The 17,133-nt window shown below is 46.3% G+C and overlaps 1 protein-coding gene across 5 annotated transcripts in view; it reads right to left on the bottom strand.

Moving 5' to 3' along the window:
- The window catches only part of LOC135262337 (phosphofurin acidic cluster sorting protein 1-like), a 49,055-nt gene that overhangs the window by 5,076 nt on the left and 26,846 nt on the right, over positions 1 to 17,133 (bottom strand). For 2 of the 5 annotated variants that reach the window (XR_010332182.1, XM_064349328.1), the window contains exons 6-23: positions 15,938 to 16,032; positions 15,699 to 15,782; positions 11,499 to 11,558; positions 10,724 to 10,884; positions 7,971 to 8,046; positions 7,586 to 7,669; positions 7,207 to 7,313; positions 6,882 to 7,014; positions 4,727 to 4,831; positions 4,066 to 4,172; positions 3,808 to 3,962; positions 3,453 to 3,563; positions 3,124 to 3,226; positions 2,430 to 2,472; positions 2,142 to 2,184; positions 1,636 to 1,783; positions 990 to 1,228; positions 503 to 622 (exon numbers count right to left, since the gene is read on the bottom strand). Coding sequence is in view for 4 of the 5 variants with exons in the window: in XM_064349328.1 (XP_064205398.1) it covers positions 503 to 622; positions 990 to 1,228; positions 1,636 to 1,783; positions 2,142 to 2,184; positions 2,430 to 2,472; positions 3,124 to 3,226; positions 3,453 to 3,563; positions 3,808 to 3,962; positions 4,066 to 4,172; positions 4,727 to 4,831; positions 6,882 to 7,014; positions 7,207 to 7,313; positions 7,586 to 7,669; positions 7,971 to 8,046; positions 10,724 to 10,884; positions 11,499 to 11,558; positions 15,699 to 15,782; positions 15,938 to 16,032 (1,974 nt within the window). In the remaining variant the exon portion in view is untranslated. The remainder of the gene's footprint in view (positions 1 to 502; positions 623 to 989; positions 1,229 to 1,635; positions 1,784 to 2,141; positions 2,185 to 2,429; positions 2,473 to 3,123; positions 3,227 to 3,452; positions 3,564 to 3,807; positions 3,963 to 4,065; positions 4,173 to 4,726; positions 4,832 to 6,881; positions 7,015 to 7,206; positions 7,314 to 7,585; positions 7,670 to 7,970; positions 8,047 to 10,723; positions 10,885 to 11,498; positions 11,559 to 15,698; positions 15,783 to 15,937; positions 16,033 to 17,133) is intronic. The other 3 variants (XM_064349331.1, XM_064349329.1, XM_064349332.1) reach the window with 3 other exon arrangements.

Below are 17,133 nucleotides of genomic sequence, written 5' to 3'. Positions count from 1 at the left end.
CTAGAACATACACGCAAACATAGAGACACGCGCACACACACACACACACACACACACACACAGACATACACAGACACACACAGACACAGACACACAGGCACACACACACAGAGATGCATGAAGGCTTAGAGCAAGGGCAGAAAACATGATTAAAGTGTATGTTCATATTAGTGAGCCTTCATATGTCCTACAGACCAAAGCATCCCCTCCACGCCCCAGCTCCAATAAGCTTCCCAGATTGCCTCTTCCCTTCAACTGTTCCAATTCCACATTTCTCTCTCTCTCTCTCTTCCCCCACTCCCTCTCTCCCCATCTCTCTCTACATTCATATCTTTCTCCCTTCCACCCTCTCACTCACTCACTCCCCCTCTCTCCCCATCTCTTTCTATCTCTCACTCCCCCACTCCCTCTCTCTCTCCCTCTCCACTGTCATTCCATTCATCTTCCTCTCACTCACTCCCCCACTCCCTCTCTCTCTCCCTCCCTACCCCACCCCCCGTACCTTTCAGAATGGTTTGCTGCTGTTTGGCAGAGCAGATGAGTCTGGTGATGCCGTCTATAATTTGGCTCTTGGAGTCCACGTCTTTCTCCTTCGGCTTCTTCCCCAAGAATATGGTGGGAACTGCAGGAAGAGTGAGGTACGTCACGTCGCACGTACCCCAACATTACACAACTAGCAACAGTGCGCCCATAAACACTCTTAGGAGTGTGTGTAAGGGCGGCAGTGTAGTATAATGGCTAAGGAGTTGGTCTTGTAATCTAAAGGTCGCAAGTTCGATTCCCCGATAGGACGCTGCCCTTGAGCAAGGTTGGACCCTTGACCAAGGTACTTAACCTGCGTTGCTCCAGTATATATCCAGCTGTATAACTGGATACAATGTAAGTCACTCTGGATAAGAGCGTCTGCTAAATGCCTGTATTTATTTGTGTACGAACACCGCACCCCTGCGCATCTCTCTGCCTATTGCTATCTCAGGCCCCACGCTCACCTTTCTTGTTCTTCTCCTTGGTGACGACCGTCATGGCCATGGTGTTGGGCAGGAGCTGGGGCTCGCTGGCTCCCCCTCCTGGCAGCCGGCTGACCTGCAGGGAGCGGAAGGCGCACTTCAGGGTGTTCTTGGAGCCCGTATCGCGCCGCTCGCCCTCCCGCCTCTTCTCCGGCCCGGACGCCACCCAGTAATCCACCTGCAGCCCGATGGCGTCCACGCCGTGGGACATGCTGGGGCTCCTGGCGCGAAAGACAGGAATCAATTAAAAACATCATATCTCCAATCCATCGCTTTTTCCATGGGTAAAACTATATGTACATGTCCTGACAGAACACAAATATGGTCTTCAATTCTGATTATACTGGAAACCATCTACTCCAGTCTAAATATTAACTATGGTTTATTATCCAGCTGAAACAACAAGGATATTTCAAGGTGCTATAAGTATGTAATGGGGCTTTTTGCATTACTGCCTCAGAGTCATAGACATAGTTAGTGCTAAACCTAATCTCTAACTATACATGCCATAATGTAAGAATGGCCTATATGTAAAATACAAAATAACACAGCTCTGTAGGGTGTCCTGACTAATACATTAATAAATAATGATGAAACCAAAACATGTGATCAGTGATTGACAGCATACCCCAGTACAGTCAGCCCACTGCTCATGGAGGGTGAGGAAGGTGGGGTTGCAACCACGTCTTTTGCGCCGCCTGTCGGAGATCCGTGAGATGGAGGGGAGGTGGATGGGACAGCCAGGCTGACAGGCATGCCCTCCTCAGTATCGCCCCCTGCAGGACAGAAACAAGACACCTGCTTTTCACAACTGTAGCAAGCCTGGGCAGTGGTGTGGACAAACATTAAAATCCACTGCAAATTCTCTTAAGCCTTATAGCAGCCAATAACGTAATATCCACAGGAAGAAAAAACAATCATAACATATCAACATTTCAGTAATAACACAATAAATCAGTTGGTACAATCAGTTTATCCATTATACCATAATAAATTGACACAATAAAAATTCCCAACGGACCACAATGTTTTGGTGCCATTGGGTGACCCCTAATTATGTGTGTGGTACATTCTCTATTCTACTATGCCTGCCCTTCATCTGGATTTGAAAATCTAAAAAAATTAGCAGCTCACCTGCAGAGGCCTGACTCGGTTCGATTAGCCCAACTTTCACCACCTGTGAACACAAACAAGCCCGTCACACACTTCTGCGAGAACCACGCTACAACCCTCCATTTCTACTGCTTCACATTTACAAAACTCAAACACGCCTGAGCAAGCTATTGGACAAGGAGTGCCTGTCCCAAAAACCCAAACTTTCTAAGACACGGTGAGGCTATGACGGTCCAACGATGGTTCTGTATTTACTCACACTCTTATTCAGGGACGTTAATAAGACAAGTTAACTGCAGGGGCGCTCACCCCAATGAAGGGAATAAACTTCTGGTAGGAGTCTTCATCCAGACTGCGGAGAGAGGGAATACAGAAAGAGTCAGCTGTAGCAAAGGGGAAGACTGAAAAAGGGCTGAGAAAGGAAATAAGAGGTCCCTGCATCTACGTAATATACAATCTGCATTTCAGATATGTTGTATAGAGATACTTTTTCTTCCCAAGTCCTGCAAATCCCATGTTTTTACAGAAAACAAGTTTGCTGTCCTGTCTGGCCAGAGTGGGAGGGGTCTGCTACTGAGTGACACACACATAGGTGGAGCCACAGATAGGACATTCAGGGCAGGACTGAATTTTGGCTAGATAACTAGCCTTTTATTATCATGAGCTGGCTATGTAGCTAGCAGATAGTTGTAGGTAGTTGCAGCACAGCTGGTGTTGCTGCACCTGAAACTTGAAATGAGTAGTGCAAGCTACCGAATTTAGCCGACACTAGGAAAATATTAACAAATTTATATGGTGTATAACTTAGTTGAGGCTAACAAAACCGCAGACTAGCTTGTTACCATATCCCATTACACATTTTTAAGCCACACCCGCTTCTTGTTTACCATCTGAATACAGACACAGACACTGATCACTTTGGTTGAACAGATACAGGTAATGACATCTCTGAACACCATTAACATGAACTGTTATAAGTGTTGGGAGGTATGACATCACTCACATGCGATGCTTGCAGGTCAGCATGGCTTCAGCGATGGGCAGCTGGTGAGTGACTACGGCTCCATTGATGTACTGGCTGATCCGGCCGGCCACGTCCAGAACCTCTGCAGCGCGGGGGAGGGGCGGTCAGCGCACAAAACCCCCAGATAACAGTCAGGCGGAAAAACAGCTATCTCTCTCAATGTGCCTGAGGTCAGAGGTCTGAGGTGAGCTCTGTGTGTTTTGGGTGACCAGTTGGGGGTGCGTTGTGAGTTTTCAGGAGTCTCTATGTGCCGTGAGAGGATTCGAGGTGAGCTCAGTGCGTTTTCGGTGGACAGTTTGGGCGGGTACCGTTCTGGGGGGGTTCCAGGCGGCTGAACAGGTCTCTCCAGGCACTGTCCAGGAAGGCTGCGCTATACCGGTTGTCCAGGGCACCCAGGTGCTTAGCGACAGGATGCGAGCCTTGGTATGAGGGAACCAGTTGGACATGAGGTCAAAACCTCAAAAACTCAAACACAGATATCAGTGATACTTGTTTTCTCGAAGCATTTCACAGGGCTTCTGATGTCTGGTTGTTTACTACAGTATCTGGTATGATTAAAGAAAAAACGACAAAATATCGCCTATATGCCTCATGGTGGCAGATATTCTTATTACTGTGACTGGATATACTGTGCAGCCCAACCCAACGACCCCCAGTACTGACCCAGGGGCACCACCAGGAAGCGCATGTGCCCGAGCCAGTCAGACGTCTTATTGGCCAGCTGGGTGACGAAGAAGCGCAGGATGGCCCCCAGGTAGCTCTGACCCCCCACCGCTGTCACCTTAACGGGCCGGGGCACGGAGGCGTTGCAGTTACAGCTGCGGGGGGAGAGGGGGGGAGAGGGAGGTTAACCAACTTATTTTTAGAGATTTATACAGTACGATGCGTCACTGAAGCGGATGAAGTGACTGAGAGACTCACAACTTCTGTATCCGCGTGAGGACGGCGGAGAGAACGGCCTGGATCTCGGCTCCGGAGCACGTGCAAACCACCGGCTGCTTCTGCGCCTGCAGGACCTCCGCCACGTACTGCAGCGACCGACAGACAGAGAGACAGACAAACAGACAGACACAGACAGACAAACAGACAGACACAGACAGACAGACGGACAGACACAGACGGACAGACAGACAGACAGACACAGACAGACAGATACAGACGGACAGATGGACAGACACAGACGGACAGACAGACATACAGACGGACGGACAGAGAGACAGACAGACAGACAGTTATGTACACTCGTCTGCACTCTGCTGCACCGACAGACACACAGCTGTACTGCAGACCAATCTCTATTACACTGCACAGGCAGACATGAGTCATTGTACTATATATTCAGCATTAGCCATCACTGTACTACATATTCAGACATTAGTAATGACTACATTGCAGATGCATTGATTAATAATCACTATGGCAAATTCAGACATTAATAATCACTGTGTTAGAGTAAGACATTAGTAATCACAGTAGAAGGCTCAGTAATCACTGAGATGGACATAGAGAGCCTTGAAGACAGAAGAGAGGAGCAGAACAGGCATGCAGAGGGCAGCCATGGGTCCTCAGGACAGCGCCATACCTGGCCCTGCCAGTCACTGCTGTTCACCAGGATCAGGCTTTCAGGCAAGGCCGCATCTGACAGGAGGATCTGGTTCAGCTGGTCATACACAGCTTTCCTGGGCACCTGTGTGCATATGCACAAACACACATGCACACGCACACACGTGTATACATGCACACACACACACACACACACAGAAGAGAACCAACATTTTACGGACCATAAATCTTATAAAGAGCAAAATGATAAAAGTCCGGGTCTGAGGATATTTAAGATCATTAATCACAGCAGGCCTTTCTAATAGCCCACAGTTATCTCAGATGTGGCAGAATAGCCTACTCATGCACCCCAGATGCATTTAGAGCAGGTGGCGGATTAAGCCCTGATGCTGCTGATTAACCAGAGACCACTGCAGACTCTCATAGTGCAGACAGCAGCCACTTAAGTTTCTCCGTGTGCCAAACTCCTTGGTGTGTACAGGGCTGTTGGTAATAGAGGGGTGCATCTGAGCCCAGCTGAGGGTTTGAGAGGTTACCCGAGGGCTGTGTCATAGCTCAGAGGTGGGTGGGTGTGTGCTAAGACAGGTGAGAATTTGAGAAGGCACGGGGGGCGGGGTCATGGTTCCAGCAGGATTGATCCATGCTTCAGCGAGACTTCTTTTAAACCACTTGGCATATTTGGAGGAAGCATCTTTCACTACAATAACAGCTTTAAATCTTCTTGGCAGATTTGCAGCTCATGTTTCTTGGACGGTGCTTCTGAACCGCAAAAAGCTGAGGTCAGGCCTTGGTCTCTGGCACTTAAGGAAGCTTTTTATTCTCCAGCCGCTCTAGTAGTTATGGCCTGGTGCTTTGGGCTGTTGTTCCGCTCAAAGCTGAAACAGGTTTCCTACCAGTATGAAAAATGTGAAGATTTGAGGGGATACAGTACCTGGGGGGCGTGTCCTAGCTCAGGTGAAGGTTTGGGTGGGGACCGGTCCTGAGGGGTGGGGTGTGTCCTAGTTCAGGTGAAGGTTTGGGTGGGTACAGTGCCTGGGGAGTGTATCTGAGCTCAGGTGAAGGTTTGGGTGGGTACAGGTCATGAGGGGTGGGGTGTGTCCTAGCTCAGGTGAAGGTTTGGGTGGGTACAGTATCTGGGGGGTGTATCTGAGCTGAGGTGAAGGTTTGGGTGGGTACAGTACCTGGCGGGGATATCTGAGCTCAGGTGAAGGTTTGGGTGGGTACAGATCCTGAGGGGTGGGGTGTGTCCTAGCTCAGGTGAAGGTTTGGGTGGGTACAGGTCCTGAGGGGTGGGGTGTGTCCTAGTTCAGGTGAAGGTTTGGGTGGGTACAGTGCCTGGGGAGTGTATCTGAGCTCAGGTGAAGGTTTGGGTGGGTACAGTATCTGGGGGGTGTATCTGAGCTGAGGTGAAGGTTTGGGTGGGTACAGTACCTGGGGGGGGTATCCAAGCTCAGGTGAAGGTTTGGGCGGGTACAGGTCCTGAGGGTGGGGTGTGTCCTAGCTCAGATGAAGGTTTGGGTGGGTACAGTACCTGGGGATGTATCTGAGCTGAGGTGAAGGTTTGGGTGGGTACAGTATCTGGGGGGTGTATCTGAGCTGAGGTGAAGTTTTGGGTGGGTACAGTACCTGGGGGGTGTATCTGAGCTGAGGTGAAGGTTTGGGTGGGTACAGTTCCTGGGGAGTGTATCTGAGCTCAGGTGAAGGTTTGGGTGGGTACAGTACCTGGGGTGTGTATCCGAGCTCAGGTGAAGGTTTGGGTGGGTACAGGTCCTGAGGGGTGGGTGTGTACTAGCTCAGGTGAAGGTTTGGGTGGGTACAGTACCTGGGGGGTGTATCTGAGCTCAGGTGAAGGTTCGGGTGGGTACAGTACCTGGGGGGTGAGTTCTAGCTCGGGTGAAGGTTTGGGTGGGTACAGGTCCTGAGGGGTGGGGTGTGTCCTAGCTCAGGTGAAGGTTTGGGTGGGTACAGTACCTGGGGGGTGTATCTGAGCTGAGGTGAAGGTTTGGGTGGGTACAGTATCTGAGGGGTGTATCTGAGCTGAGGTGAAGGTTTGGGTGGGTACAGTACCTGGAAGGGGGGGGGGTATCTGAGCTCACGTGAAGGTTTGGGTGGGTACAGGTCCTGAGGGGTGGGGTGTGTACTAGCTCAGGTGAAGGTTTGGGTGGGTACAGTACCTGGGGTGTGTATCCGAGCTCAGGCGACCTCTCGCTGTCGGAGCTGTTGGTTCTTTCGCTGAGCGGTTTGGAGAGCTGCCTCTCCTTCAGAGGAGTACTGCGCTTCTGCCTGGGGGTCTGGCCACCGTCCAGCCTGCGTCACGCAAAAACACAAGCTGTCTCAGGAGCTGGGTGTGCGTCTGAGCGTGTGTGTGTCCTTTCTGTGTGTGCGTGCGTGTGTGTGTGTGTGTGTTTGTGAGTCTGCGTGTGTGTGTGTGTGCCTGTGTGTGTTCGCGCGCGTGTGCCTGTGTGTGTGTGCCTGTTTGTGTGAGTGTGTGTTATAGACCTGGGAGAGGGCAGGCTTTGGCTCTTCATGGGAGTCCTTGGCTTCTCTGGAACAGAAACAGTGATGCTGGGAGCCATGTCTCCAAACATCTCCTCCTCGTTCAGCTCCTACGCACACACAGCACAGCAGAGAGTGTGAGTCTGCATTAATCACTGTATGTCACCCTCAGTGTGTTGATCACAGCATGTCACAGTGTGTTAATCACTGTATCTCTCTCACAGTGTGTTAATCACAGCATGTCACTCACAGTGTGTTAATCACTGTATCTCTCTCACAGTGTGTTAATCACTATATCTCTCTCACAGTGTGTTAATCACAGCACGTCACTGACAGAGACACTGAGAGCGCGTGTCTTTCACATCTCCTCAGGGGGTCTTACCAGCGTGTCTGTCTCTGAGATGTTATCGTCCAGATTGCGGCTGCGGGAGCGCTTCATTTTGTCCGATGGGGGCTGCTCCCCCTGCTGGATACACAGAGAACAGCAGTTGATACCAGCATAAACTGTCAGCCTCCTGTCCCCCTCAATTACTGTCTCCTCTCATCTTATCCTCTTTTGCCTTTTCTCTATTTTTTCTCTTTATTTTAGCTTCCACAATCGTATATTTACATATTTCTCTTAACGTCCCTCTGTTTTTAATTTTCTCCTTCTCTTCTGTGTGTGTTCCAAGTCATTATTCGTCATCCTCTGATATTTACAGGCCCCACCCACCTCTTCCTCAGTTCAAACCCCAACCCCTCAGGCCCCACCCCCGGGTGTGACTTACAGGACTAAGGATGTCCCGGCTCAAGCTGCCAAACTCAGTCTGCGAGCTCGACTGGGATACACCCTCAAAGAAAGGTCTGAAAAACAAAAACGCACGCACGCACACACACACGCACGCACGCACGCACGCACACACGCGCACACACGCGCACGCGCACGCACACACGCACGCACACACGCACACACGCACACACACACACACACACACACACACACACAATATCAGAACAGAGTACAGAATATGTTCCCATTAACATTTCCGTGATGTAGACGGTCTGGTGTTTTGGGATGGACCTGAGGCGAAGCTCTCTGCATGTTAATGTGACTCTAAATTTCAACGTCACTGAATAGACACAGCAGTATGTGCGTTCCTCACATTTTGTATTCAAATGGATGGTTCATTTTATGGGAAATTTTATATTATTTCAGTTTTAGTGTATATTTTCAACAGATCAGCTTTTCTGTGCAATGCAGAGTATTTCTGATATTTACAGAAGTTTCAGACAACCTAAAATAAACCCAGAAAAGTGAACTATCCCATAAAATTGGTTCACCAGCAGAGGGAGTCCATCCATTTTCAAAGATTGTCAAGATACTGTTATCTCCCTTTAGCTGCTGCTGCGCTCGCTTGCTCGCTCACTCACTCACTCACTCACTCACGGACATGTGACCTGGGATATATAGTCTTAAAACCAGGAGGTGTCCAATCGTCTCTGAAAAGGGACAGTGTGGGTGCAGGTTTTTGTTGAAGCCTGGCACTCAAACAGTAAATTCAACTAACAAATGACCTGAGAGAAGACCATGAAGATATGAATTTACAGAATAACCAGTCAACTGAACTATGGATTCAGAAGCAGCATATGCATCTACACCTTATCAAGCAATGCAAAATGATGTAAAATGTAGGTACACTGTCCTTTGATAAAACAACAAAGTGTGATCAAAATTAGACAGTGTGGGAACAAAGAACCCAAATGTGAGAAATTCTGCAGTGGTTGATATGAAATAACACAAATTAACACCAATTTTTGTATCTGCATTCAGCGCAACTCCTCGACTCCCCCTACCTTTCAGTCTCTCCCGCATCTCAGACCCTCACCGAATCCTTTCATCTCTCTCCTTCTTATTCCCCCATCTCCCTCACGCCCTCTCTCAAATTCAAATTCTCTCCCTCTCTCCCCGCTCTCAGTCTGCACACCTGACAGGACCCGCTGGCATTTACAGAAGTTTATCCCCCCGCTGCGGACAAACGGTCACTGAGCGGGCCAAGGAGAGGGGAAATGGAAAAATACTGCCATAACAAAAAAGAAAAAAGCAAAAGCAAAACAGTCTTATCTCAGCAGAGCAGGTATCAGTTATACCCCAGACAGCCCTGCCCTTGAACGCGTCCTTAATGGTGCCTACGGTAACGTGCTATGAGTCAGGGGGCTGTAGCCTGGCCATGTGATCCAGCCCTCTGTGCTGTATAGAAGTGTCCACTCAGTCAGCACAGCTACACTAAATGGCTCAAGCAGTCCATCATGTTCTGCGTGCAGAATTTGACTGACATTTTGAAAATGTAAAGGACACATCCCCATGACTTCACTGCAAGAGGACAGAGTTTTCAGTTGACCTAGTTAGTTAAATAAATGCAAGACAAATAAATGAAAAAAGAAAATCTAAATAAATGTTGGCATTTTAAAAGGCATTATTCTGTATGCAACAGGAAATCCTGAAACCAACCCTTCTAGTTGGTTAGAGGGAAAGCTTAGTAATTCAACAACAAATACTAACACACTCAGGCTAGCTCTGTTTGAAACCACCAGAAATCAGGCCAAATAGGCTTTGTATTATGAAATTAAAACATGAAGTAACTTTGATGCTATTGGAACTTATGATACATACTGCAAAACAGACGCTGATCCTGACAAAGTGGAGGCTCGGTAATCCAGCCAATAAAAAAGGTTTATGTAAGGGGGCCCCCTTGGGCATCCAGTTAAAGTACTAGCCCTTGGTGCAGTGATGTGCTGCATAGACCAAAGTACAAATTCTGACCACCAGTGCAGCAGAGGCTGCGTTGGCAGATTTAATTTCCTATTTCAGATTCACAGATAAGGACTGACTGAGACAATGTTTCAGCGATCAGTGTTACTGCGATACGGGCAGGCAGTGGCCTCTTACAGCCACCTGTGGGACAAATCATGAAAAAAAAATGACTGATCATTATACCGTTATCACGGCTGAAGGCGATACCATTGTTACGCTACCGTTTCAACCCTTTCCTGGCTTTGTTCTTCTAGCCTGTGATGTCAGTACTAATGAGCTCTCTACAGCTCTACAACACCTCAGGCCTGTTGAGCCGAAAAAGTTCATTTGAATTTGAGAGACGGAGAGACACAGCCCGTTTATATTTTTAAAAGATCAGTTAACAGCAGAGGCACAGGTGGGTGGAAGTGTAGCACAGAGGTTAGGCAACCGGGCTTGTAACCCCGAAGTTGTGGATCTGCTATCTGATATACTCATGAGGAAAGCACTTAACGTGGATTGTACATTTTAAAAACTGTGATCTGTGTACAGTTGAGGCCAAAAGTTTACATACACCTAGGCTAAAGACAATCAAAGTAAATTTTGTTACAACTTTGGAGTTATGCTTAGGATCATTGTCCTGCTGGGAGACCCAGTTGTGAACAAGTTTGAACTTTCTAGCTGATGTCTTGAGGTGTTGCTTCAGTGTTTCTAGATAATCCTGGGTTTAGGGGTGCTAAAAGTTCTTACTTGAGTTTGGGTTTAGGGGTGCTGAGGATACTGTCAGTCTCCTCCATCTCTGGCCCACTGTCGCTGGGGTTGTACATCTCTAGACTGTCGTACAGTTCGTCAAGATCCTCCTCCACATCTTGGATCTGTTCCCGGGAAACATGTTCCAACCCAAACCCCACCTGGAACGGAGAGGGACACGCCTTCTTTTAGACACACACACCAAACTAAAACCCTGAATCATAATCAGTGGCATGTTACAAAACCAAGCTACCGGATCCCAACGCAATGCCATGCTACAGTACATAAACACATTACCACACAACGAGGAAAAAGAGGTGGGGGGAAAGAGAAAGAGAGCAAGGAAATCAATTCAATTAAACTGAAAATAAAGCAAATTGAATTTGCCCACCCCTACATAAAGATATACATAGATACAGAGAGAGAAGGAGGGAGAGCGAAGAGAGAGAGAGAGAGAGAGAGAGAGAGAGAGATTGGTCAAGAGAGAGACAGGGAGACTGCATACTGCTGTAGTGACTCTTGTTCCTAAAATAACACAAGTAACAGCAAACAGCATGCACATCTTACCTGTGAGATTGGTCTTAACCTGCTGTGTCATGCTGTGGCAGGGATGAGGGTTTTACGCGCATATGTCCATGTCAGACACAATCACAGTTGCATTTACACAGAATGTTGTTTATAAAAACAACTACATTTGAATTCAAGTCTGAATTTGAATTCAAAGGGAGGCAGGGCAATTGAAGAGGAAAGCAAAGAAAGCAAACTAATGATTTACCTCGTCTGACACTTTAAACCTTTTCAGAAGGGCCACAAACTTCTGCTTGATGTTGGGTTGCTGGACAGAAAGAGGAATTGGTTACATCAGACAGGAACTTACTCAAGAGGTAACTTAGCCTGACCACATACATGGCAGTCCACTCGCAGTAACTCGCTCATTAAGCCCACACCCACTTCATATACCGTTTAAGCCTGTCCTTACTGACTCATCGTCATGGTTCGGTGGAGCCACACACAGCCCCAGCACATAAACCCCAACACTCTACTATCACACCACCTTCACAGAGCTGAGAGTGTTTGGAATATGTAACAAACACATACATACAATGTATTCATATTTATGCATACTCCTACACAAACAGTGGTGTAGTCACACACACACACACACACACACACACACACATGGACACGTGCACACACTCACACAGACACACACATTTAAAAAAAAAAAAAATATATATATATATATTTTTTTTAATGTTGTGTGTGGTAGTGTGTCACTATCTGATTGTGTGTGTTGTGTGTGTGTGACTACACCACTGTTTGTGTAGGAGTATGCATAAATATGAATACATTGTATGTATGTGTTTGTGTGTGTGTTTTCAGCTTGGAATTTCCACTGTCAGAAACTGTAATTAGGAAATGGAAGTTCAGAGGAACTGACAAAGTCAAAGCAAGATTTGTAAGACCGAGAAAAATCACAGATAGAACTGCTTATAGAAGGGCCAGGTATGGAAATTAAAACCCTTATATCACTGCAATAGGCCTGCAGAAAGGTTTCATGACACCGCAGTAATGGTACACCGGTCCACTGAGCAGCATTGTTTACACAAGCATTATCTGCATGGAAGAATTGTCAGAAGAAAACCTTTCCTGTGAGCTCATCACAAAAGTCAACATCTGTTGTATGCGACACAGCACTTAGATAAGCCAGAGACTTTTTGGAACTGTAGACTGATGAAACAAAAATGGAACTCTTTGGCCACAACCACCAAAGATACCTTTGGAGAAAAACAGGGGAAGTGTTTGAAGAAACGAGCACCTTGCCAACTGTTAAGCATGAGGGTGGATCCATTATGCTTTTGGGTTGTTTGCCACGCAGTGACACAAGAAAAATTGTGCGGGTGGAGGGAAGAAATAAGTTAAATATCAATAAATCTTTGAAGTTAATGTCCCAGAGTCAGTGAAAAGGCTGAATATTTCAACAAGCCAAAACATATTCCAAAATAAACATACCCCAAAATTACCTACTTCGAGGAACAACAGATTAAGGTTTTGGAACGGTCTTCACAGTCCCCAGACCTGAATATTTTTGAAAATCTATGGGCAGATCTCAAGCATGCACCGTATGCAAGGAGATCTAATAACACTTCTGGACAAGAAGGGTACAGCAAGGAACACTGGGAAAAGTTAGCATCACAAAGAACGTAGCCAATGTGTGCTGAGCCCAAAAACAAATGACCAAGCAAACATCTAGGAGGACGCAGGTCAAACTGCAAATAGGAGGGGTTCTAGCACTGTCATTAAAAAAGCGGTTTTCAAACTCAGTCCTGGTGACCCACTGCCCATGAGTCTTTGTCACAGCCGGTGTCTCGATCAGTTAAGGTTGCTGAAAACATGCATGTGTTCCAACATGAATTCAGATTCCGATATAATGCAGGTTTGGCTGATTGCCCTTGCCTGTCTTTGAACTCACCTGGCACTCACTTGATTTCACCTGCCAGACTATAATTGAATTAATTAAAACCTAAGTGATTCTAAAGGAATCACTTACCAGGGAGCACATTACTGAAAATTAACACATTATTTGATCTGAATTTGATTAAAAGGCCTGGGAAGTGAATCTGGCATATTTACTCTTCATACCCAGTTATTTCTAACATAATGTGACTTTAAGAGACTAAAATCATCCTTCACAGACATTAAGTGCCTAATTAAGAATAATTAAAAGATAATTACTATTCAGAGGTTGCAGTTACAGTAGGAATGAAAACCAGCATACACACTGGGTTTTCAAACCAGTCATAAAAGACCCACAGACAGCTACTGACTACCTTAGACTGCGTACAGAACTGAGAATGAATAAATGCATCTATTGATGTTCTGAGAAACAAGATAGGCCTATTGTTGCTTTCATTTCATTACACCACTCCCTCTGAAACTTGCTCTCAACTCTAATTTATATAAACCCAACACACAGTTATAGAGGGAGATAGGTACGTCCAGTTTTTTTTTTATCAGCTATGTTCTGTAAGCCATGCAAAGTTGTAGGTTATGGAAAACAGATGCAAGGATGCAAAATACTAACACTGAACATATAAAATGATAAATGTATTACTGTTATGGCAAAGTAATAATAAAATAATGATTACAGATATTACAGACCTAGTGTGTACGCAAATATACATGAGTTGTAGAAAATAATGAAAGCACCTAACAATATATGAATAGCAAGGTGTTCATAAAACAAATCTTGAATTTGTTTTGCACTAGATCTTGTAAACTGGCTGTATATTCCCTGACCATTATAAAACCACGCAGAAGCAATCATTGGGCCGAATAACTCCCATGAGATGAGCTAACCATAACATTACAGATCTACTGTGTTTAACGGTGGGCGACCTTGTGGGTTGACGGCTTCCCTTGGCTTCCTCCAAACCCATTTAGATGTAGGAAAAAGAGTAAAAGATGACACAGCAAACCACCTATTACTTTTTCCATCGGTCAGTGGTCCAGATTTAGTGCTCCTTACACCAGGTTATACATCTTTGCACAATGGCCTAGGATGCAAGGGGTAAACTGCAGTGTGCTTAGCTGGAGATTAAGCCTCAGAACTGCATTACTACTGGAACAGCTATCCAAACCAGTGAAATAAGCCTTAGCTGCTCCAGTGGTAATGCAGTTCTGTGGTCTAGTGGGTTTAATCTCCAGCTAAGCACACTGATATTGACCCAAGTGGGTTCCAAATGGCTGCCTTGCCATAAATACCAGCTTTGTGAAGCTTCCAGCAAGCATTTCTTCAGTTTTTCTGAGACTGGGTCACAGAAATGTTGATTCAATACTGCGGTACTTTTTTGAGTCCGCAGTTTTGGGGTGCTTAGCAACAACACCGTCTCTGTCGGTGAACACTGTTCCTCTTTGCTAATGTGGTTTTTTTGAGTTTGGCAAATGTTGCCATAATGTTTTACACTGCTCCCAACTTTAAAGAATTTAGCAGCTTTTACGACGGATGCACGTGCAATTCTGGCACTGACTATCTGGCCTCTTTAGAACTCCGACAGTTGCCTCATAGTGTCTTTTGGAAACTCACATATCATACTGCTGATCGTCAGAGCTTTTAGAGCTGGCACATACTGCTAATTGGAATTCAACTTAATAAGATTCATCTGTGTAGCTCCTTTGTAATTGTGTGAAGTATTTTCCATGTGCTGTTGCCAGTATTTTGTCAAGTATATGAGTGTTTGGGTATTTATATCCATACTGGGTGAACCACATAGGAACTGCAGCCCTTTATATACTGACAGTCTGTACTTTAAGCTCACGGTTTTGTTTCAAATCCAGTGTACTGGAGTACTGAGCCAAAACAACAAAAATTGCATCACCGTCCAAATACTTACAGACTGCACTGTGTGTGTACTTACTGTGTGTGTGTGTGTGTGTGTCTGTGTGTGTGTGAGTGTGTGTGTGTCTGTGTGTGTGCGTGTGTGTGTCTGTGTGAGTTTGTGTGTCTGTGTCTGTGTGTGTGTGTGTGCGTGTGTGTGTCTGTGTGTGTGTGTGTGTGTGTGTGTGTGTGTGTGTGTGTGTGAGTGTGTGTGTGTGGTGTGTGGTGTGTGTGTGTGTGGTGTGTGTGTGTGTGTGTGTGTGTGTGTGTGTGTGTGTGTGTGTGTCTGTGTGTGTGTGTGTGTGTGTGTGAGTTTGTGTGTGTGAGTGTGTGTGTGTCTGTGTGTGTGCGTGTGTGTGTCTGTGTGAGTTTGTGTGTGTGTCTGTGTGTGTGCGTGCGCATATGTGCGTGTGAGTCACTTTCCCATTGTGTGGGATTGCAGCCCTGTGACTCAGTCTGTGTGCATCTTTGGGAATTAGCATTAACGGCATCGCGGTATGTGCGTTCCGCTGTCTGTTCGCAGGGAAAACCGGAAGGAGGGGGAGGCGGAGAAAGGAAAAGAAGACAAGGAAAAGAAGATGAGAGAGACGGACTCACATTAACACGGGCAATGGAGGCTGTGGAGGCCAGTTTGCGGCGGGGTTTCTTCTTGCGGACCTCTTCCTCTTCATCAAACAGGTACTGCAACATACACCAGAACTGCTCTGTGACACCGAGCGCAGCCTCAAAACCACTGAACTGCCCCGTCCTGGCCTCTCCTGACCCCCCACCACCCAACACCCAAAACCATCCTGCAGCCTTACCCCTCTGTTTAGCACCAGCCCCACTCTGCTCACCTGACCCTGAATGGGGTCGTCACTGCCTTCCTGCTCCGATGAGTAGCTCTCCTCCTCTTCCTCAGAGTAGTTATCAATATCTGGGGAGCGATCTGCTGGAGAGAGGGGGACAGGAGGGAGAGAGAAAGAGAGGGAGGGGTGGAGAGATGGCTTTTGGTGAGATAAATTCAATAACATAAATTCATGACTGAGCTCTTCTCAAGTCAGAGTTGCAAACAGTGCAGAAGTAAAAATTGCATCAACAAGCCCGAACTAATAATTTTAACAGTACCAATTGCTGAACAGGGCAGAGGGGTGTGGATTTGCAGGATGCATTCTAGTTCAAGAATATACACATTTTCCCTCAGTTCTGTTTCTGTTCTGCCTTTCATTTCTTTTGAAAAGCATGAGATTTGTCCTCAATGTGTGAATCTTGTGCACTGGAATATAATGTATATGCGTAGACTGTTCTATTTTCCTCTCTCTCTCTCTTTGCCAAAGCTAGAGAAGTTTATGCTAATGTTTCAGCGTTCATAGCATTTTGTTGACAGGAAAGACATTATTCACAAGGGGACTAAAAGGACTTCACAAGGAAATTGGCAAGATGTGCTCTAAAATGAAATGAGTACAGAGAAACATTTTGGACTAAAAAAACATCCAAAGGGTCTTTTCCCTTAAACTACACAAACAGTTTTGTAACGTTTCAGTTTTTCTACATGCTTACATCCATCATTTAAACACACAGTGCTTATGTTCAGCAATACTTGCAATAATCTTACGCTTGATGAAAGCTAAACGATTTGTGTACTCTTCCTGGAATCTTTGGGAGCTTGGCCCTCATCTTCTCTGTACATGAAGACACTGTCGGTGTTAGCTAACATTAGCTAGCTAGCTACAGCTTGCTCGCAAAACCTGCACCTAACAGGGGAGAAAAAAAATGCTGCTGCCTCCACGTTGAACTGTTGCTTGTACAAGAGAGTGATTGTTACCGGTGAATAATGAGCCTCATTCTTGACTAAGTGTTCAGTGTGGATATACTGAGAAACATGCTAAGTGGCTAGTTAGCTGGGAAAATGAAAAAAAACAGAACACAGCCTCAAAGGAGAAGCTCTAATCTGTAGCTGCTATACAAAGCAGAGCCTTCCTGAAATGGAGGGCTCTCCACCACCAAGCAGGTTACATGGGGATTAGACCTAATGAATTCGCCGTTGAGACTT

Source organism: Anguilla rostrata, chromosome 9 (assembly GCF_018555375.3).
Source record: "Anguilla rostrata isolate EN2019 chromosome 9, ASM1855537v3, whole genome shotgun sequence".
Lineage (NCBI taxonomy): Eukaryota > Metazoa > Chordata > Actinopteri > Anguilliformes > Anguillidae > Anguilla > Anguilla rostrata.
This window is presented reverse-complemented; position numbering and strand designations above follow the sequence as displayed.